Source organism: Oreochromis aureus, linkage group 10 (genome assembly GCF_013358895.1).
Source record: "Oreochromis aureus strain Israel breed Guangdong linkage group 10, ZZ_aureus, whole genome shotgun sequence".
Lineage (NCBI taxonomy): Eukaryota > Metazoa > Chordata > Actinopteri > Cichliformes > Cichlidae > Oreochromis > Oreochromis aureus.
The window spans coordinates 33915926-33937894 of record NC_052951.1 but is presented as its reverse complement, the minus strand read 5'-3'; the positions used below and the strand labels follow the sequence as shown (position 1 = coordinate 33937894).

The 21969-nt window shown below is 42.4% G+C and overlaps 2 protein-coding genes across 4 annotated transcripts; both read right to left on the bottom strand.

Annotated features, from left to right (window-relative positions):
* Window positions 1-185: 185 nt before the first annotated feature.
* On the bottom strand, window positions 186-16655 carry LOC116333496. 3 transcript variants are annotated; one of them, XM_039618946.1, is made up of 10 exons: window positions 16389-16459; window positions 11186-11424; window positions 10345-10639; window positions 4072-4131; window positions 3889-3951; window positions 2640-2692; window positions 2380-2400; window positions 1843-2283; window positions 1264-1494; window positions 186-795 (listed from the first exon to the last, which is right to left on the bottom strand). In XM_039618946.1, exons 3-10 carry the CDS (start codon window positions 10637-10639, stop codon window positions 541-543), a joined length of 1419 nt encoding a protein of 472 aa, XP_039474880.1. In that variant the 5' UTR covers window positions 11186-11424; window positions 16389-16459; the 3' UTR covers window positions 186-540. The 3 variants fall into 3 exon arrangements, with proteins under 3 accessions (XP_039474880.1, XP_039474879.1, XP_039474881.1); XM_039618945.1 differs by lacking the exon at window positions 11186-11424 and having other exon boundaries at window positions 16389-16655; XM_039618947.1 differs by lacking the exon at window positions 11186-11424 and having other exon boundaries at window positions 2664-2692; window positions 16389-16588.
* Window positions 16656-17339: 684 nt separating this feature from the next.
* On the bottom strand, window positions 17340-21953 carry rnasekb (ribonuclease, RNase K b). Its single transcript, XM_031740484.2, has 3 exons — window positions 21744-21953; window positions 18095-18177; window positions 17340-17960 (listed from the first exon to the last, which is right to left on the bottom strand). Exons 1-3 carry the CDS (start codon window positions 21819-21821, stop codon window positions 17816-17818), a joined length of 306 nt encoding a protein of 101 aa, XP_031596344.1. The 5' UTR covers window positions 21822-21953; the 3' UTR covers window positions 17340-17815.
* Window positions 21954-21969: the final 16 nt, after the last annotated feature.

The window sequence follows — 21969 nt, the reverse complement described above, 5'->3', positions numbered from 1 at the left end:
CCATGGAAGCAGAGCTGGGAAAGAGTCACACATCAGAGCTGAGCTCACTGCCTGTGAGCCCCATGACTGCTGGCCCTGCTTTCTGTCTGCACGAGGATCGGTGTCACTTTACTGCTGATTGTTGCTTTTCCTGTGACAGGAAATCAGACAGGAGGATTTTGTAAACAGATTTACAGAACAAACAGTTAAATCAGAGCCTTTTTTATTCCAACATAAACATTCCATCATCATCATCAACATCAGAGCCATTAGTTATGATTAATTATGAGAATCTACTGCTTTACAGCACTGACAACATGAATATAAACGTACAGTTCTTACACACAGGAAAAAAGATGACAAGAAAAATCAAGAATAACCAGTTAGGAAAGAAGAAACAGCACACATTAATGATTAGGAATATAAAACTGCTTCAAGAGAGATTTACATTTTTTATTGAAACTGTCAAAATCTACTCAAATTTTTCAAATGTCATGAATCCAGTTCAGATTCTCTGCAGCTGCAGCCCAGCCTGAACAGTGGAACTCATCTTTATTGCTCTTAAGCGTATTTAATCTTCATGATCTTGTTTCCATTTATTTCTACATCTGCTGAGAACGGCATTTTCTCCAGCAGCCTGTCCTCAAAGTCGCCCTCCAGTCTGACACCAAACGCTTTTGCCAGCAGGGATGAAGTCACCACAAAGGACTGCACCTCTCCGCTGCTGATCAGTGCATCCACCTCTGTTTCAGTCTTCTTGGCGTCTTTGATCCCAATGATCTGGATTGCGACGTTCTCGACTGCGGCACTTTGAACCTGCAAAACACCAGATTGACCATCGAGATCAGGACATGTTGAACAAATAAAACTGAAGAACTTTTTATTTAAAAAAAGTGAGCAATGATGATTTCATAGTGAGTCTCATCCTGCAGAAGAACTCCAAATCCACCATCTTGTCCTGCAGCAGACAGTCCTGGTTCTGCTCAGGTAACAGCACATGAACATATTCTGGAGTCACCCTCCAGCTCACAGAGCAGAGCAAAGACTGATGTCACCAGCTGGAGTCCAAGATGGTGGAGATGAGTCTGTCGGACCACAGGGAGACCCTCACAGTGAGCCACCTGGTGGAGACACTTAGAACAGGTACAGCTGGATTAACTAGAGAGCAGAGACTCAACAATAGTGAGGAAATGTTCCAGTAGGAGGTCAAAGCTGACAGTCTCCGCTTTGAATCAATACCAAATATTAAACACATTTCAAACTGAAGCCAGCATCAGAAATTACCTTGAAAATTCTGGTGAAATCTGTTGAGTTCAGCGATACTGAATCATAGTAGTGACTTGTCTTTACATTGACCACCCTGACAGAGTCTCCACGTGATGTTCCTCTGAGCTGTTTCATGTCTTCACCCCACAAAGTGATCCAGATGGAGCCTGTGCCATCTTCAAGTTGGAACTCTTGCTTGTCTTTCTTTCTCCGTTTGTTCTTCAGTTTGACGGTTTCAACAGAGCCGATCTGAACAAACCAAACACAACATGACAACAACTCAGAGACCAACAACTCTCCTGTGCATGTTTATTTCTGCTGTGAAGTTTGGAATCACAAATTCAGCCTCAAGCTGCTGTTAGAGGAACTTTAGCTGTTGCCACTGTGATGGCTTCATTGTTCGGCGCCAGAGTTTGACACATGTAATAACAAGAACCTCCATCCATTTCACTCAAAGACAGTTAATTAAAGGTTCATTTAAAGGTTGATGTCATCAGAGTTTCACAGCACAGCCTTCAGCAGGACACTAAGCCAAACATGACTGTTCTGTGGGAGCGCCCTCACAGCTTCACTGCAGCATATTCAGTTCACACTTACCTCCGTTACTTTTCCTTCAACACTCACTGATGTCTTCTCCTCTGATCCGATGGCCTGTCCAATGGAGCAAACTGGAGTCTGGGAATAAACGAGCATCTGAGCTTCCATCTCCACATTCTCAGGAACATCAATAGGTGCCGTCTTTGATATGACGCTCTTTTTGGTCACTTTCATGATTGATTCACCCTTGATGACATTTTCCTCCATGATGACCTCTCTGAACAGGTAGCAGCTCTTCTCCTGGAAACGCTGATAGCGCTCTCTTCCATACACCATCACTTTAATGCAGCCTGTTTCATCAGCCACTCCCAGGTAAAAGAAAAACTTCTTCTCCCTTTTTTTGGTTTCATATGCACGCAGACCAGATTTCTGCACAACTTTGCCAGCTATGACTTTGTTTCCAAGGTCACCGCTGATTTTTACATCATGGATGGATTTCCTCTGGAGGCAGATGGAGAGTCAGCTCGCAGACAAACATACATCGCAAAACAAGTCAGATGCTGTGATCATCCAATGAAAACTCAAAGATTCACTCACCCATGAAGGGATTTTTATCTCCTGAAAAGAAACAGTTAAACAGTAAGTTGTTCAGAACTGCACTCAGACTGAATATTGTAAATGTTCAAGAAACTGTTTTCAGAAATGTGCAAACAGTTATGTGGGAATCAAATCCCTACCAGCCCACAGAGCTGATCTCTTTGGTGTAATTACTTCTATCATACAGAAAGCATAAATGTTCACAAGTTAATAAAATTATTTAAAACTTGGTGTGATGTAATATGCAGTATTACATTAACCTTAAAAAAAATCACAACTTCTACCTTGTCAGGCTGAGGGCTCTTCAGTCCATCTGTAAAAGAATGTAAAATGACAAAAGCTCAATGGTAAAGTGTAAAATGCATCCAGGACAGAAACAGCTGCATTCAGCTCTTTACAAGCACAGACAGCATGCTAATGCTAAGCTAGTCAAAAACCCAGAGTCATGTCAAAGGTGAGCGTATGCAGACTCCAGTCCAGCAGCCAGAGCCGAACTTTAACAGGTAACAAACAGTCAGGCTGCAGCCTGTTTCTACTTCCTGTAACAGTAAAAGTAGAATGGGAGGCAGAGCCTTCAGTTTTCAGGCCCCTCTTCTGTGGAACCAGCTTCCAGTTTGGATTCAGGAGACAGACACTCGCTGTAGGAGCCCTGTGTAAGTTCTGTTTTGGGTTAAGGGGGTTGGTTGAGAATACACACACTGTGTTGGTGCGCAGTTGTGGGCGTGACTCATTTGTGTGTATTAAGCAATAAAGGTGTTGCATTCACCTGTTCGCCTCACCTGCTGTTTAATGAGTGAAAAGGTGGGCTGAGCATTTTATGTGTTTATTGGTGTGCGTCTTCAGTATCCCCATATTCATCCTGCTGTGGCTGCAATAGCCTCTCTACTTTCAAGATCAGGCTTCAAACTTTCCTTTTTGCTAAAGCATATAGTTAGGGCTGGACCAGGTGACCCTGAATCCTCCCTTAGTTATGCTGCAATAGACGTAGGCTGCTGGGGGACTCCCATGATGCACTGGGTGTTTTTCTTCACTCACTATGTGTTAATAGACCTCTCTGCATTTAACTATTAGTTCTTATTAATCTCTGGCTCTCATCCACAGCATGTCGTTTCTCAATCTCCCCCCTCAGCCAAACTGGTCTCAGCAGATGCCGCCCCCGCTGAGCCAGAGGTTTCTTCCTGTTAAAAGGGAGTTTTTCCTTCCCACTATTGCCAACCACTTGCTCATAGAGTTTCATGTAATTGTTGGGTTTTACTCTGTATTATTGTAGGGCCTTTACACTACAATATAAAGTGCTTTGATACAACTCATTGTGATTTGATGCTGTATAAATAAACTGAATTGAATTGAAATGGATCTAAAAATTGATATTGAGCATTTTAAACAAACTACATCACTGTCTGTTGGATAGTTAGCTCTTCATCTATTAGTAAATCTTCATGATGCTCATGATGTATGAGATGGAAAGCAGCACTAAAATCCAGTAGCACTGTTTCCTCCAGCACTTACCAGTTTCAGCCTCTCGCTCTTCATCTGAACTTGAATCATTCACAATGTTGTTCTTCTTAAAGCCTGAACACACAGCTCAACATCAGACTTACATCGAATAAAGTATTTACTCTCGTGATTGTGACCACAGCTCAGTAGCTCATATAAAGATCACTGCCACAGTTTCAGGGTGTGTTTGCCTACCAGCTTCAGGCGTTTTCTCTGCTGACTCTGATTCAGTTTCACTGCGTTTCCTCTTGTTTCCTGAAACAGAAATGAATCCAACTTGTGAGAGCATGTCTGTGTCAGGTTTTCACTCAAGAGTCAGTCAACATAAAGTCTGTTTCTTTCATACTTACACCAAGCAAATACAGGGTTCGTACGCTTTTTTCAGGGTCAAATTCAAGCACTTTTTAAGCACTTTCAAGATCCGTTTTTAAGCTTTTCCAGTACCCCCCGCCGCCGCCCCGCCCGCCAAAAAAAAAAAAAGAGAATGCATGTTTCAATTTGCATCACCTCAGTAAGACCATGTGAAAAGACACCTTAGCTCCCCTTTTGTTAGGACATAGAAAAACGCACCACACAAAAATACTGCAAAAGGAACGGTCACCTTATATACTTAGTGTATAAACTCAAAATGCACATTTCACTTAAAATTAAGATGTGCAAATGTGAACAAATCAACTTGTTAGAGATATTCTTCTCCTGTTGAAAAAGAAAAAAACGAAAAATAAAGAAATAAGTCTAGATATTGATGCTTCTTTCCTGTGTGACAAAAAAAATAGGAGACAGATGTTTGTTTGTTTTTTAAGTTATTTCCCAATAAAACTGTTTTATTGCTAACTACATTGCTGTCTGTATTATTCCTGAAGTCCTAAATGATCACCTTTAAAGTGTTTGTGCTAATAACATCAAGTCAGACAGGCATGGAGAACAGCACTGACTGTTTAAGTAGTTTAATGTGTAGGTGGCGATAAACACATTTTGAATGAAAGCCGGGGAACCTTGGTAGCACAGAAACAAGTGGCTATTCTTTGTGACCATATGGATCACTGATATTACCATTATTTCACCCAAAGGCACCAAATTAATACGCAAAAAAGCTGCAGCAATACACACAAATATAAACAGTACTTGGTGACAACTTTGCTTTTAGCCGGTAACCCTCTGGTGTCCAGGGTATAATTGGCCGTTTTTGCCTACTTTTGATTTGGCCTCTATATTTCACCATTAAAAACTGTTTATCTTGCCAATCTGTTATTATCTCATTTTGACATAATGTGTCAACACAATTTATCTAAATTCAGACAAAATATAAAATACAAGTAGAAAGTGATATTTTTGACTGTAAAAACCACAAGCATGTTTAAGGAATCATTTTCATAACTTGAAATGCAAATAGAAATTGGACATTTTTAAAAAATATGAACAAGTTTTGCAAACAACAAAGTTATATAGTACTATTTACCTAAAAATGCAGCCAAGGCTCAGACGTTTTTTATATAACCATTCAAAACTATTTACAGAACAATCAGCTGTGCTGCATCAAATAAGAAGGCACACAAATTATTTATGCAACTCCAAAAAATAGTTTGTGTCCACTATAACACAGATGAAAACAGCACAGGGATCAATCCCGCAGGTCTGACAGCAGGTGAGTCACTCAGCGTTTACACTGCAATCTGCCTTTGGTGGCTTTTTTGCAGCAACTGTAACGTTCACTAGTAAAACTGACACACAAAATAAAACGACTACACTACACACTAACTACACAAGACAACACACTAACTTGAGACTCCAAACACGATAAACGTCACAAATCTCACACGTATCAAAACTCTCTCTCTCTTTATCGCTCTCTCTCTTCCCTTTCTTCCCAAACAACCAAATACCACATGTTGCCGTATCATTTTTTGATTGGTCGACATGGTACATTTTTCCACCAATAGGCAAGGAGTGTTTTTTTCTTTTTTCACTCACAAGCAAAGCGTGTTTGCTAGCGCTCTCCATAAAAAACGCCGTTTTTACCGTTTCTTCCCGGAGTAAACGCCACTGTTTTATTCAGAATATACCCCCAAAAACACCGGTTTTACGTGACCTATCAACACAATTTAAAAACTGGTATATAGTTTGAAGTCCGCACGTTCGACCCAAGTTGAAATGGAGACTCTGGGTCCGTCGACCCCAGAGGGTTAGTCAGAAAGCCTTAAGTTAGCTAGTTATGTATTGGGCTAATGTTTAAAGCTTTCACTTGAGTAAATTAACTCATATTACTGCTAAGTAATGTTAGCCAAGTTCACAGCATATTCCATAATAGCGCTGCCATACTGCATCACACTCAGTGCATTTCAATCATTTCTCCAGCGAGTTTGACAGCTAGCAAAATAATAATCATAATTTTTTTTTTAAAAAATAGCATGTGTAACGTGCGCGTACTGGAAAATTATTTACTAGGACTCACCTATCATGCGACCGGAGAGCGCAAACTCCGCCATTGTTGTTTTCCATCATTAAAAACATTAAAAGCATTAAAACAGCAACCTACAGGTATGTTAGCGCACTCATCCCGGCTGTCCGAGGGAGGGGGGGTCACATATTGAAACAGACGCAAGGCAGCCCAGGCGGGAAATTCTGCTTTTGCTTTTGCAACTCATTTTATTTCTCTATCTGATAAGAAAACAATTCAATCAGATAGCTATTTATTGTGAATGAAATACAGTTACATTTTCAAGCACTTTTAAGCACCACATCTGAAATTCAAGCACTTTCCAAACCTTGAAAAGAGGACATTAGAATTCAAGCACTTTCCCGGATTTCAAGCACCCGTACGAACCCTGCAAATATAAAAACACAAGCAGCGATTACTGTTCAGTCTGTTCACGTGCAACTCTGCATCTGCAGCAGCTTTATAAATAATACATAATTTGAGCACTTTGGTAAGAATATCTTACCAAAGAAAGTCATAATCTGCCTTCAGCACTACAAGGAGAGAGGTTACACCCCGTATATATGGACTTCCAACGATCCACAAAGAAGGGGTCCCACTCAGACCCACTGTTAACAGTATAAACTCAGTCACCTACAAAATTTCCCAGCACCTTATCATCACTTTACTTCCATTTGTGAGGAACACATCCTATTAGGGCTGGGCGATATGACCTAAAATCCATATCGCGGTATGATTTGAAGCATGCGCGGTAAAGATATATATCGCGATATATTCTTTTTTTTCTGTATAACGTATTTTCCACCCTATAAATCCTTTAATTTTCTCAAAAATCGAGAGTGTGCCTTATGTATGAATTTTGGTTGTGTCTACTGACCTAGAACCGATTTTATGTGGTACACGGCGTGCAGAAATCTGTCAAAAAATGCTTTAGTACAACTTTGGTAAGCTACGAAGCCGCACTGGTGGATGGACTGTCGGAGCATTACATCTAAATTCTTTCATCTTTAATAAAATGATCAGCGTTGCTGCTCTGCCAGGTGTAACTATTAAGTTCAACATCCAGGCATCCATGAAAACAGGATTTATTACATTTAACAGAGTTAGAAGTTAGCAGGAAGTTAGCTCGCTAGCTTCCACCTAAACATGATATAACATGTTCTGACTGAGAGATTCCTGAAAGAATTCAAATGTACAGCTCTGCTATCACTTCCAACATAAATGAAGACAGAAAACTAAACAGCAGTGACGTTTGTAGGGTTACTGAAGTTGGGCTAGCTGGTATATAATGTTGTGCTATGTGATCACTAGCGACACAGCTATGTTAGCATAGCATAAACACAGTGAAGCTGGAGGATGAACGCTAACTTTTTTCCACTCGATAAAAGTTAACGTGAGGGTTCCCGATGGTTAGGGACAAATGCAATCGCATGGCAGGATGCTGTAAACGGACCAAACTTCAGTCAGGAGAACAACTGAGATAGTTATTAATATACTGCAACAACATGGGAATAGAGCAGCTGCGAGAGAATTCAACATTAATGAATCAATGGTACGGAAGTGGAGGAAGCGCAGTTTTTGGCTTTCCCCATATTTCAAAAGTGCTTCGTCTCTTTGCTATGACTGTCGCCCGGCATAATTTGCAGATGATAATGGTTGTAGCCGCTGCGATGCTTTCGACCAAAACAGGCGGAGCTTGATGACATCATCAACATGCGCTATCGCGGTAGAGCGGTATAGTCAAAATCTCTACCGTTGGCCAAATTTATATCGTTTCTATCGTATATCGTTTATATCGCCCACCCCTACATCCCATCACATCAAAACCTCCAATGACTTCACCAACAAGATCCACAAACTTGCACTGGATCCAGATGAAACCATAGTGTCCATTGATGTGGTCTCTCTCTTCACAACTACAACAAGACAGCTCCTTAGAAAACAGAATCAGTTTCAGCCCCGATCAGATTTAATGGTAACGGTTCACACTCTGATAGGCACCTTCGCTCAAAGCCTTTTTCTACTAGTACCTTCTTGGCTCGGCTCAGCACGCTAGGTTATGGTATCAGGTACCTTTTTAGCACCGACTCTGCCACAGTTTCTAAGCAATCCAAGGCCATCTGGAAAATTTGATGTCAACAGACTGCAAGCCTGTGATTGGCTGGTCTGGTTGATGAGTCATTTGAAAATCAAAACTCATTTTTGAAAGCCAGCAACAAGGAAAATTGCTGCACAGGAACAACACTGTTGTCCCAGAGTCTGAGTGAGTGACAGAGAGAGAGACATGACTCCAGCAGATCCCGGGAACAACATCGGAGATCTCTGTCCAGAAAATCGCAGTCCTAAGAACAGCTAAGATACTGCAGGACCCTCAAGCTCCCAGGCCTCTGGTAGGGGACGTGAGCTTGAGGGATAGACCGCCTCAAAATCGTTGACGATTAATTTAATAGTCGATGTGTCGTTTGAAGCTTTGTAAGATCCCAAAAGATGCAGGAATAAGTTGTAGGATTTAAGAGTGTAATAACGGACTGGAACAGAAGATGGCAGCACTGCATGTACAAGGATGCCAGCTGCCGTTAAACCCCGAAGAAGAAGAAGCAGTGTCTGGTATCGTAGCAGTTTCCAAATTCAGGAACCGCATCCTCCTGTGCCCGCATTTGTAGGCCGATTACGTTAAAGCAACACAACGAAGACTGTCCAAATTCGAAGACCCTGACAATTCCTTCATTTCCCCAAATCTGAAGGATGGGTCGGGTGTATACTTCGTGGCCCAACCTATCCCAGAATTCATAGCGCAGCCCTGCTCAGTTTCCAACAATGGCAGCAGCTAGTTAGTTTTAATATTACTCTTATTATTCTTTCTGGGTCACAAAATAAACTTTTAACATATTTTCAGGCAAGAAAGTAGCTGTGCAAACTTCAAATATCTGCTCGGTTTATCAAGACACCACATATCTGCAAAAGTGCTCTGACGTTTTCGGAGGCGTCTGTTACCCACCAGCTCGATAGCTAGCCGGGAGCTCGAGGGTCACTAGAGCCGGTGAGAACAGCGGACTCCCGGCAAATCGTTTTTAAACCCACTGCGGTCTTTTGCTACTCAGGTTAAACGTGATATATAAGTCACTTAGATAACTTAAAAATGTTATTGTTTGACTTTTTTCAGTGTTTTATTTGTTCGTGAGTAAATTGGTTTGGCTGAGATTAAAGTTACAGTTTTTACACAGCTGAATAAATGTCAGACAGACAACTGATTATCAGAAGTGTGAGATGGTCGAGAATTTACTCCATCTTGCCTTTATTTTTAGTTAGCACATACATTAAACACTTCAAGCTGTAAGCTAATGATAGTTATATAAGAGCAGATGCATGCTGGTGCAATAAGCTGTACTTTTTACGTCCAATGGATGCATGATCTGATCAGTCAACTGATCGCAAAAATAATTGGTGAGTAGTTGACTATTAAAATAATCGTTTGTGGCAGCCCTACATATATATATATATATTTTTAAATTCCCCTTTCACCCCTGCAGGTTTTGGGATGAACTAGACAGGAAAGTGAAAGCAATGCAACCTCCAAGTGCCACACATTTATGAACTTCTGTAACAGATATGGGAGAATATTTGATTTCTACTGTAGAAAGAATGCCACGGATGTGTTCAGCTGTTAAAGCTGTCAAAGGCGGCTACTTTGATGAGTCAGAGGTTTAGAATTGATTTTATTCTATAAATTGATTCCATGATTTCTTTTTAACTCCAATTGCTTTTTTGTACTATGTTTTACTACTTTTGATCAGAATAACACAAAAAACTTTCACAAATGCTCGATTCACTTCTGCCAATTTGGAATTTGTTCAATTGCTGCTTTACAATGAATAGTTTGGTAGGACAAAGTAATAAAGACAATTATAATAAAACTTAAGATTCACATTTTATAAATTTAAACATGATTTACTATTACACATGAGATTTTTTGGAAAACCTGTAGACGCCTGACCAAATAAAAATAAATAAATATCAATGAGTGAACTCACCTTTTTTCCCCTCGTTTTCTTTGTTCTTCAGTTTTTCAACAAAGGGGCGCAGGTGATCCTGGACTGCTCCATCCTTCCTTGGTATCCAGAGCATTGCTTCATCGATTTTCTGGATAGACTTTTCCACTCCGTAGAACTCAATGATTGTCTGAGGAATGGTTTCTCTGGACTTGGTAGTCTTCTTCTGTTTGGGGATATCCAGAAATCCCAGCATCTTTTTGAGCTGTGGCTTATCCAAATCCTCAATGATGAAGGTCAGTGCTTTTTTCCACTCTGACTCTGAAATTGATGACATCTGAGGCACAGAGAAAATAATAAGCAAAACATACTAATACTGATGTATGTAGCAAATTAAAACTTCTAAAACCTTGTAAAAACATGTAGACTAGCACAGAGCCTTTGTAGTCTATATTTTCGATGCTTCTTATTTCACCCTGTATAGTGTGGATACATGTTGTATGTATATATCGTGTGTAGTATGGTGCCTGAGCTGAGCTCAGCTCAGCTGAGCTGCAACTTAATCTACATGAACTTTTTAAAAAGAAAACTAAAGATGCTTTCATCAGCTCATTTAAATTGATCAGCAGCATTAACTACTCAAGTAAAGTTCATTTATTTGGCTTCATGCTGAGCACTGCCAACATTTTGAAACTCAGGCTACGTCCACAAGCATAAGTTTTCGTTTGAAAACGCATCTTTTCTCTCCGTTTTGGCCTCCCGTCCACACTAAGACGGCGTTTTCTCTCAAAGAAAACGCAGCATTTTGAAAAACGCTCTCGAAAACGAATACATTTGAAAACGGTGCTTTCGCGTTGCAGTGTTAGTAAACACTTTTACTAACCGCAGGCAGATGGACAGGTGGGATGGAGCGCCTGTAGTTGGTGTCTTGGCGGGCGATGCTGGGACCGACGCGGGACAGCAGGTCCTCAAACTGGGCGAGGGAAAGACGGTGGTATCACTGAAAGCGGCCGTCGTCCAGGCGCAGCTCCTGGAGCAAATGGTGTAACTCACCAAACTGCTCACGCCTCTGGAGGACCTGATGGACCCAGGTACAGCGAGGACGTCCTTTATGCCGCTGCTCTGCTCTCCACAGTAAATATAGAAGGGAGACTCTCTCTTCAAGTGCTAGATTGACAGCTGCCATCTTGCAAAGATACTGGCCGTTTCTCAATATGCGTACTTGTGCGTACTTGCGTTCTCGTGTACTCGTGATACGTCATCAGTCGGAGACCAAGTACTGTTCCAATTCGAAGTACGCATCAAACCGAGAACACGAAAAAGTCCCGGATGTGTTCTCGCTCCGCCCGTTTTATCGAGCATGCATCGGTGGTGACTTGTGTGGACTTGGTACAGCTAAATATCCCAGAATGCATTTCGTCCGAAACTCAGACAAAGGCGTTTCTCAATTCTCAAACGTGAGTACGGACTCGCGTTCGGCGAGTCCGTACTCACGTGCGTTCTCGGCCAGTACGTACTCGCCGAGAATGCGAGTACGTACTCACGTACTTGAGAATTGAGAAACGGCAACTGTCTGGCACAACTTCCTCCCACATTTCCGGTTCACGCGCGTCGCGATTGATTCGCATTGGACACGCGTCGAGGTGCGAATGTGCACGCATCAAATTAGGGGCGTCTAGTATGGCAAGCCATTAGTGCCAAAAATCGCCACTTTTCTAACCCGTTTGGTTAAGAAATGGCGTAAAAAAACGCCGTTTAATTATTCAAAACGCCGAAAAAACCGGCGTTCTGTTCCGACAAACGCCGTTTTTTCCGACTCTCACATGGCACCCTGAACTCACCATCCAAGTGACGTAAAACGCGGACGGAAACGCTGTTTTTTCCGCCACTCGGCAGAAAACGCCGTTCAAAGATGCATAAAAACGGCGTTTCTTACCGCGTTCTATGCCAGCTGTAACGGCGTTTTATTGAAATTATGCAGGGCACTCCCCATGGTTCCCTCATCCAATTACTTTCAACTCGTTTCACCCAATCAAAGAAGAGGAAGTGCAGACCACACTAATGCATCACCGATTCACCTTGCTGCTAAGTGATTTCCTGTTCGGTACCAGTGCTTCTTACCCACTATGCATTTTGATATGTTTAAAGCATGATGAAACAAGCAAACGACGGAATGCTTTTTCTGAAACAAGACCTTAACTGTGTGGCGTATGGGTCGCTTGTTTACTTGAGGGATCAGCTATTAGCGCTGCGCTACCGCAGTGTAGCATTATGATGCTAACGGAGTCCTGGCTAACACCGCAAACTCCGGACATGAGTGTGGAGCTGCCCGGTTTCCAGCTGCTGTGGGCGGACAGGACGAGAGACAGCGGTGAGAGGAAAGGAGGGGGACTGGCAGTGTTTGTGAACGACAGATAGTGTAACCCTGGGCACACCGCTGTGAAAGAATAACTCTGCAGCAGATACATTGGGCTGCTAGCCGTTAGCGTGTGTCGAGGCATCCTGTGACTTTCTCCACTCTGGTCAGCAGACTGCAAACGCAATCTCCGAGAGCCCTTTTTTAATATCAGGAATGCTTTAATGTAGCTTGCCATCACCAGTGTGTGAATGTGTGTGTGAATGGGTGGATGACTGATTGTGTAAAGCGCTTTGGGGTCCTTAGGGACTAGAAAAGCGCTATACAAATACAGGCCATTTACCATTTACCATTTAAATACACAACAGTGGACTCGACACGGCCCACCTTCACCCAGTATGTGACCTGCCCCACACAGATGGTCGGAGGAAAGCGGGGAGACTCTTAAAGATTCTTTTGATTCTGTTGTGGGGGAGGACGTTGACAGCGTTGTGACCTGTGTTGCGGGCTACATTAACTTCTGTGTGGATAACACCGGACCCACCTGTGCGGTGTTTCCTACTGTAACAGAGTATTTTATTCTTGTTGCATAGTATTGTATTATATTTACCTGAGCCTATTGTGTTTTTCCTAATGTTTACTGCTGTTAAACTTGTACTTTTTGCCATGACCTAAAACTCTCTAACGTGCGGGACTAATAAAGGCTTATCTTATTGTTTATTCTGTCCTGTTTTGGTTTATGAGTAATGTAGGTGAATGAGCTGATACTTAATTTAAAATATTGCGTACATAAATCATATATATCATAAACTAAACTTGTGTAAACGTTACAGCAGCTAATAATGATAAACAACTATAAAACATTTATAGTAAAGAATTAGATGAAGAAAAAACGGTATAGTAGGTCTTGAAGTGGCTCAGTACAGTGCAGTGGACATAAAGTGGTTTAGTGTGTGTTTGGTGTTGTGACAGTACACAGCTGAAAAAAAGTGTTAACATTAGAGAGCAGATCACTTTTCCCCAGACAGACTTTGTACAAACCCAGTTCTGAAAATACTGGTCTCCTGTGTCAAAAAAAAAAAAAAAGAGAGAGAGAGAGAGAGAGAGAGAGAGAGAGAGAGAGAAGAAAGCAGTGATTTGCAAATCTCAAAGCCATTATTTATTCACAGTGTAACATAGAAAATATGTCGTATGTTTAAACCTAGACTATGTCGTTAAAATAACTCCTTTTGAATTTGATGGCAGCAATATGTTTCAAAACAGTTGGTATGGGGCGAGAAAAGGCTGGAAAAATAAGTGGTTCTAAAAAGAAACAGCTGGAGGGACATTTTAAAAGTAATTAGGTTACTTGGCAACAGGTCAGTAACATGATTCGACATTAAAAGAACATCTTAGAGAAGCAGAGATGATCTGAAAGAAATGTGGGCAGAGGTTGGTCAGTCTGCAAAAAACTCAATTAAAAAATTGTGCCAAAATTTCAGAATAATGTTTCTCGGGGTTAAGTTGTGAAGACTTGAAATATTGCATCCTCTGGAGTGTGAGTAATGTGAATGTCTAAGTTGTGAGACAAAATTGAGGCACAGGCTGCCAGAAGGGGACAGAGGGGGGGGGATGCCTCCCCTGCACCCTGGTGACACACCTTTACCCCAAGGCCCTGCATGTGTGGGTGATTTTGGTGGAGCGGGAAGAGGGGGCAGCTGGAGATGGGGAGGGAAGGAAGGGAGGAGCAAGTGACCCCTCCCTGGGGCCAGCTCCCCCGCTGACCCCAGTAGGCACCCCGCCAGGGAAAGGCGGGTTGCAGAGGCGCCGCCCCACAGAGCCCGGGACAGCCCACCCGACCCCACCACAGAGAAAACTGCACCCACCCCGTCATCCACTCATCTTCCAGACTACACAAGACAATAGACGCCCAGGCTGAGATCTTCCTCCACCTCTCCTGTATCTCCCCCTCCTCACTGCTAAGTGATTGCCTATTCAGTACCAGTGCTTGTCACAGTATTGACATGTATTATAATCCCACTATGCATTTTGATGTGTTTAAGGCATGATCAAGCAAGCAAACGACAGAATGCTTTTTCTGAAACCTTAACTGTGGTACCTGTTATGGCAGCTCTGCTCATTTCTGAGCTTCTTTCTTATTTTCCTCTTTACTTCTCTTAACCTTTAACTTAGCATTCAGATTCTGCCATCATGTATTACTGCTTCGTGCTTGTTATGTTGACTTTTCTCTTCTTTTGTCTCCACTTTTTTCACCCGTATTTGGACACTCTGCGCATGGCTTCTTTGTTTACGTTAGGGATCAGCTGTTAGCGCTGCGCCCTGCAGCTTTGCTACCGGCAGACAGACCCTACGTCCCCAGTGAGGGAAGTGACGGGGGTGATGTCTCCCAAGAAGGACACCTTACACACCATTTCTCCTTCCTGTAATCACTCTAAATGTGAGATCGCTCCCTGATATGATTGAGGAGCTAATGACGCTAACCCGGTCACAGTGGCCGATACTCCCTCTGTCAGTAGGCTGCCCGGCTTCCAGCTGCTGCGGGCGGACAATACAAGAGACAGCGGTGAGAGGAAAGGAGGGGGACTGGCAGTGTTTGTTAAAGACAGTTGTGGGACCCCTGGGTACATTGCTGTGAAAGAACAACTCTGCAGCAGAGACATTGAGAGTCCGTGGAGGCAGCCTGTGACTCTCTGTGGTCCGCAGATTCCAAACGCAATCTCCGAGAGCTCTTCTTCTAATACCAGGGGACTTTAATCATGTCTCGCTGGACTCCATACTGCCCACCTTCACCCAGATGTGACCTGCCCCACCGTAGGCAATAAAACATTGTACTTAATGTATACCAATGAAAAAGTGGCATACAGTTCATCACCTCCCCCGCCCAGGGAAGATCTGATCGTAACCTAGTGCGCCTTGTCCCTGTGTGCAGCACTTAGTGTGCACGGAGCCACTAATCACCCACGCAGTGCAGAGATGGTCCGTGGAGGGCATATAAATAAATAATAAAAGCAAATAAATGACAGAATGCTTTTTCTGAAACAAACGGAGACCTTAACTTTTATCAAAATACCGTTTTACTCAGTTTAAAGTAATACCACTGTATAATAGCCTTCACATTTTATAATGTTAACAGTATCTCAGGAAGATATGTCTGTGAAGGTTCTCACTAATGGCTTGCCATAGTCTAGCGCGTTTTGTTCGCGTCTATCGCGTTTGGTGTGAACACAGCCACAACCAGCCGACCCTATGACGTCACGCTTGGCTGACCGAAGATGGCGCTGAACATGTTTTAAACACTTTAACCACGTAAAAAACCCTCACTGCTGCTTTCATACAGCCTGGTTTTAGAGAAGTGGAAACTGCTTCAGTTTCTATCGCAGATAAAATGAAGTTAGTTTTACTGAACATGTTTTCTCTGTGTTTCAGTAACAGCATTAACACGCGCACACACTCGATACTTTTAGTAAACTCAGCTGCACATAAAAAACATGTTCGCCTACAGAGAGTCCACACACAAAGCATGCCGTGAATAACAGAGTCCTTGAAAACGCACACGGACACTCCGACCTGCTCCCGAACACGCGACGTGTTCAGGGTAAGACGGTGATTTAGCGGCTAAAAAGCAACGACTGTAGAAAAAGAGACTTTCGCGAAACCGAGCACTAACATACCGTCATCGCGTTCATTCTCCAGCAGTAAAACAATCATAAAGTAGTGAAAGAATGCTCACGTTTCTTTGTTTTCGTCCACAGCCTGTTTCCTGTTGCTGTCGCTCCTTCCTGGTCTCCTGTACATTTGAGTTTGGCGGGATTTTCGCACCGGGGCGGAGTCAACGTCAGCGTGCCTGCCTTTTTAAAAAACTTAGTAATAATAATAATTGTAGTATTATTACCTGAGCTCTGCTTAGATTATTCAGTGTAGAAATACACCCAAAGTAAAGCAGCTGCCTTTCTATTACATGTTTATATGGACAGTGTGGATACTGCAGTTCTCCACAGCCCGAACTCACCGTCTAACTTCTCTAACACTGGAAACTAACTATTATAAAACTCCAGCATTCACTTTTGTAAAAAGATGAAATTCAATTTTGGACTTTGGAATATTGATGACTCACAGTCAGGTTTTATAAAAAAAAAAAAAAAACCCTCACAAGGCTCATTTTGGTTTATCCTGAAGTTTTTGAAGAACAGACTTATTTTAGCTTCAGATGTTTACAGAGTAACAGTTGATTTATTACAGCACAACTTTATATTCCACACTCACTAACCCAACTTGGATTTAGGTTTAATAGTTGTTGAGGAATTCACTGATGACATCCTTTTTCCTCATATCGATTTTTAGTTGTGCGCAATTTCGTTTCAACACACTGGACAGGTGACACAATTTTTAAAGGAAAACTTAAATTCCTAGAGCTATTAACACTATGGTATCTTCTAAAGCATCAAGTCTCCATCTTAGCATCAAAAAATGTGAACTAATGGCAATTAAAGATTGTTCTGAAGCAAATTTTGCAAATATTCCAGTAAAATAATATATAATTTAAACTACAGATCAACAAAGAAGAGGGTTTCTTAAAATAAATTTTACTTTCATAATTAAAAAGAAAAAAAAAAGAGAAAAAACCCATTTAAATCCACGAGGAACATTTTTCCACAGTAACTGAAATGAAGGCGACTCCCTGTACTTTCCACTCACACACTTTATTGCAAACGATGTTCCAGCAAACACAGACCCACATCAGAGACACAACACAGCCTCGTGTCCTCCGATCTGTTCGAGCAGAGGAGGACGCCTGAGCGACGCCCTCATCTTTGCTCTTGTGACACAATAAAACTGCCTCAGCAGATGGTGAAGGCGTCCTCGGGGCTCCGCCCCCCCCAGTTTCCTTGTTAATGTGATTAAATGTGGCGAGCAGACATGAGTGTTTCACGCTTTTGGTCACTTTCATGTCCGACAGAAAGGAATGAAACAACAATTCACCCAACAACAGAACAACAACAACAACAAACATGTAAATACAAAATAAATAATCCAGGTGATGCCTGACCCTGCCCCCTTTTAATCTTAGCCAATCAGATCTCCCAGAGTTGAGACGTAAATAAACTTTGACAGGAACTGGGTGCTCGAGGTCAAAGGTCAGGCCGTCGCCGCAGGTCTTTATGTCACCATGTACTCCTGCCGCTTGTTGAGTCGGACCTGGCAGAGCGAGATGGCGCCCACCACCACATAGACGGCGGCGGCGATGAAGCAGTTGATGCCGACCTGGTTGTAGAGACTGTAGATGTTCTGAGGAGGACTTTTACTGTGGAAAAAAAAGAGAGAGAAGAAGAATTTATCTGCTGTTTGTCATCTGTCAGACTGCGTCACGTCCATGACGCGTCGCAGCGTCTGAAGCTTGGGTCGAACCGACCGAGCAGCTTTTAGCCCCCGACTCACTCGTTACGGATGTCGTCCTCAGTGAATGGGACGTCCTCGATCAGCACGGCTGATTTGGCGCTGAAGAAGATTCCCAACATCGCCTGCAAGAGAGCAAGACAGGGGGTCAACATGAGGCTCAGGGACCAGCCAGGGCCACAGCCACAAATCAAACCTTGTCACTTAGTTTAAATGTTTTCTATCCATTGCTTCAACTGAGGACTTATTCTGATAACAAAAGCAGGAAGTGATCTGCTGAATATTTTAACTGACAGACCTGAGACCTCAGAACTGAACAGATTTCACTTTTAGTTTTTTTTCCCCCTCAGACCAAAAAAGACTTTTGAGGACATTTCCCACTTTTTACTGAGTCTTTGCAGAAAACAGCAGACATCACAGAGTGGAAGTGGAAAAACTGACCTCCTGTTGTGAGACATCACATGAGGGTTTAAAAGGAGTCACAATGTTAATTCAGAGAATTTTATCCATTTAAAATTTACTTTAGATGAAAAAAATGGTTAAAATAAACTTTTGGATCAGTCTACTGTCATAAAAACATCTACATGTATCTACCAGAGCCAATAATTATGATTTACACAGCGCTGATCAAGTGATCAATAAATGCTTTAACCCAGTGGTTCCCAAACTTTTTTTGCCGGGCCCCCCTTGTTTAACAAGAAAAATGTTCGCGCCCCCCACCCCCACGCCAGGCACGCGCCAAGACGCACACGCACAAACACATCCTTCAACCACACCACCCATATTTTGCTCCATTGCGGTTTATTTCACACCTCAAACATTTATTAAACAATTAAGCAAATACAAATAATCTGCAATAAATTACAGGTAGTAAGAAAATAAACTACCAACTCTTTTACGCTCAGTCCGCACCTACACGGGTATTTTTGAACGCAGCTGTTTTTGGGCACATGTAAACGGCGTATCGAATCACCGAGAACGAGATTTTTAAAACTCCTTTTTTGCGTTTACGTGTGGACAAGGAATACAGAGTTTGTCACGCAATGTCAAAGGTATGTGCCTTTTTCACGTCACACTGTGCGCCACGTTATTGTTTACATGAGATGAATTGCAGAATGGCAGATAGAGAGAAAATACTGTTACTGTTAATCTGACTATCTTCAGGTTTTACAGGCTTACATATACAGGCCATTACTGTCCCTGCATTTAGAAAGGCAGAGGCGTCACGGTGTAATTATTTTACATGTAGTTGTTTTTTTCCTGTGTAATAATGTTCAACATTGCTATCAATACATTTTCAAAAAAACCCTCTACAAAATGGGTTCAAAACATAAACAACTGTGGGATACTGTTTGTCCGTGATTTGAACAGCCCAGCGCTGCTCCCGATGCAGGGAAAACTAATTCTGCAGGGAGACCTACCTCAGCACTTGTGCAGGTGAAGCCAAAGGGAAGATATGCTTCACCATATTTTCTAGTCTTTGGCTTAGAATGAAGTTGGTTTGGAAACATATTCAGCGATGCTTCATCTCCTGGGGCCTGTTCTTCGTACCTCGCTTACTACATCCAAGATCAAATGACACATCCAAGATCAAATCATCGCGCTAACTTTGAGCTCGCTAATCCGGTTCTCCGAACGCACCTGTTGTTGACGATTAGTATAGCTGGATGAAGTAATCTGAGATCACTGGGTGGCTTAAAAGGGGCTACGCATCGATAGTAGAAACATTGATCGGCAACCCTGTGATTGGTCGGCGAAGATGTCGAAGGAGCGCGCACAGTATTTCACGGCAGCAGACCAAGAACTCTTGATTGAGGGATATCAGGAGTTTCAGAGTTTAATTAAAACGCAGGGGAACACTGCAAAGGCTGCAAAAGCAAGGAGAGACGGCTGGCAGAAAGTTGCTGACAAATCAAACTCGTAAGTGATCCATGATATTACATTATATCATGTGATATTATATTATACCACATTATATTATATTACATCATATCCTCTTTCACATTAGAGCCACAACAGGACCCACTAGAACATGGGAAAAAGTAAAAGTGAAATATAAGAATATTCCACAGAATGGTAATATTTATCACTTATATTGCTTTTAGTCTATGACAAGAGACCCTGGAATAATCTGTTTGTTTGTTTATAACAGCAACCAAGAAAAGGGCAGAGCAAATAAAGACAGGTGGTGGTCCTGCACCCCTCGTCACACCTCTTTTTTGTACTGTGACATTTATTGACATTGTGGGTTTTTTGTGTGGTTTGACATAACACTCCATCACTTTTACCTGTTCCCATGCAAGGGGTGACTGAAGCATGCACAGTAAGTCGGGAGTAAGTATATACAGTACAGTAAGTATATATATATATATATAGAGAGAGAGAGAGAGAGAGAGAGAGAGAGAGAGAGAGAGAGAGAGAGAGAGAGAGAGAGAGAAAGTAAATAATACCCTCACGGGAGAATCGATATCTCTCTATGAGCACACCGTCGCGCTGAGCTAAAGGATCCTGTCTATCCCGCAATATACGCTAAATTCTGTAAACTCTCCTTATCAATCTTGCACCTTCCTTGCTCGCGTACAAACGGACAGGACATGGCTGCGACAGACTTCCCAAATCCACCTTCGCTTTTATAGTCGTGGTCTCTCATCTTGATTGCACGTAGTAATTTACTATTACTACTCTAAAATATGAATTACATCTGACATGATCTACTACATGTAATAGAATGATTAATAGTACATTTCCTTTTTTTCGGAAATGACCTGTATGTATCTGTATGAAATCAATAAAAGAATCAAATGCTGCATTATCTTTAGTTACATTGATAATATTTATTTATGGTAAAACAGTGGCGAAATATCGCTCTTGCTTTCATATAACTGCAGCGGACATACCTGAGTGGCCGCGATCTAATCCTGTTTACATAAAGTAAACCTGCTCCCGAGCAGGTTTACGCTTACGGATGTGTTGCTATGACAGCAAGTCCCAGATGAGCTTCGGAGAACCGAACGATCCAAGATCACGCGAAATCGTCAACATTCAAATCCGGCTAACTTACTTAGTGAGGTACGAAGAACAGGCCCCTGCTTTGCGTTTGTGTGGGCGCCCCGTGCTAGCAGTGTCCAAGCGTTGTTTTTGTTTTTGTTTTTTTTCCCCTTTTCATGCCGCGCCCCCCCTGCAATAGCTCTGCGCCCCCCCTAGGGGGCGGGCCCCACACTTTGGGAACCACTGCTTTAACCTGATTAGGTACCATGTATTAGTCGGTTCCCCCGTGACCTTTAAACCACAACATTAATAAATCTGCATTAATGAAAACGTAATCATTCGTTTGACTGGAAAACTAGACTTTAGCCGCCTTCATCACCTTAATTAGACGGGTACAGCTCTTCCCCAGGAACTCCCTGATTAATGTATCTGTGTACTGATTATTGCTGCAGCGTTTAAGGAGGGTGAAACCAGCAGAACTACATTCAGATGGGCCTATGTGGGCTCCGTCTATGTACCCGAGAAGTACTGGAATTCAGTGATTAGCCAGTCAGCGTTGAAATGCGTTAAGAGTTTTACGAACTTGGAATAAAATAAGCAGCAAGAAATTATTCATAATGAAATTATGTTTAATCCAAATACAGAGTCCCAACTGGTAGTTCCTTAGCCTTCCAGGAAATAGTCGGTCCCGCCGTGATCTTACCAGCATGATGACGCCCCAGATGCTGATCACGATCCCGCACGCGGCCATCTTCGGCCCGCAGAATAGCAACGACGGCATGTCCGCGTCCCGTTGACGATCAAAAGATTATTATTATTATTTTTATACTCTAAACTGAAAGAAGACCCATCGAAGAACCGAGCCTCTCGGTCAGCTTCACTCGGCGAATGTCGGTACTGTTCGTAAGCCGCAGGCCAGCGACCAATGA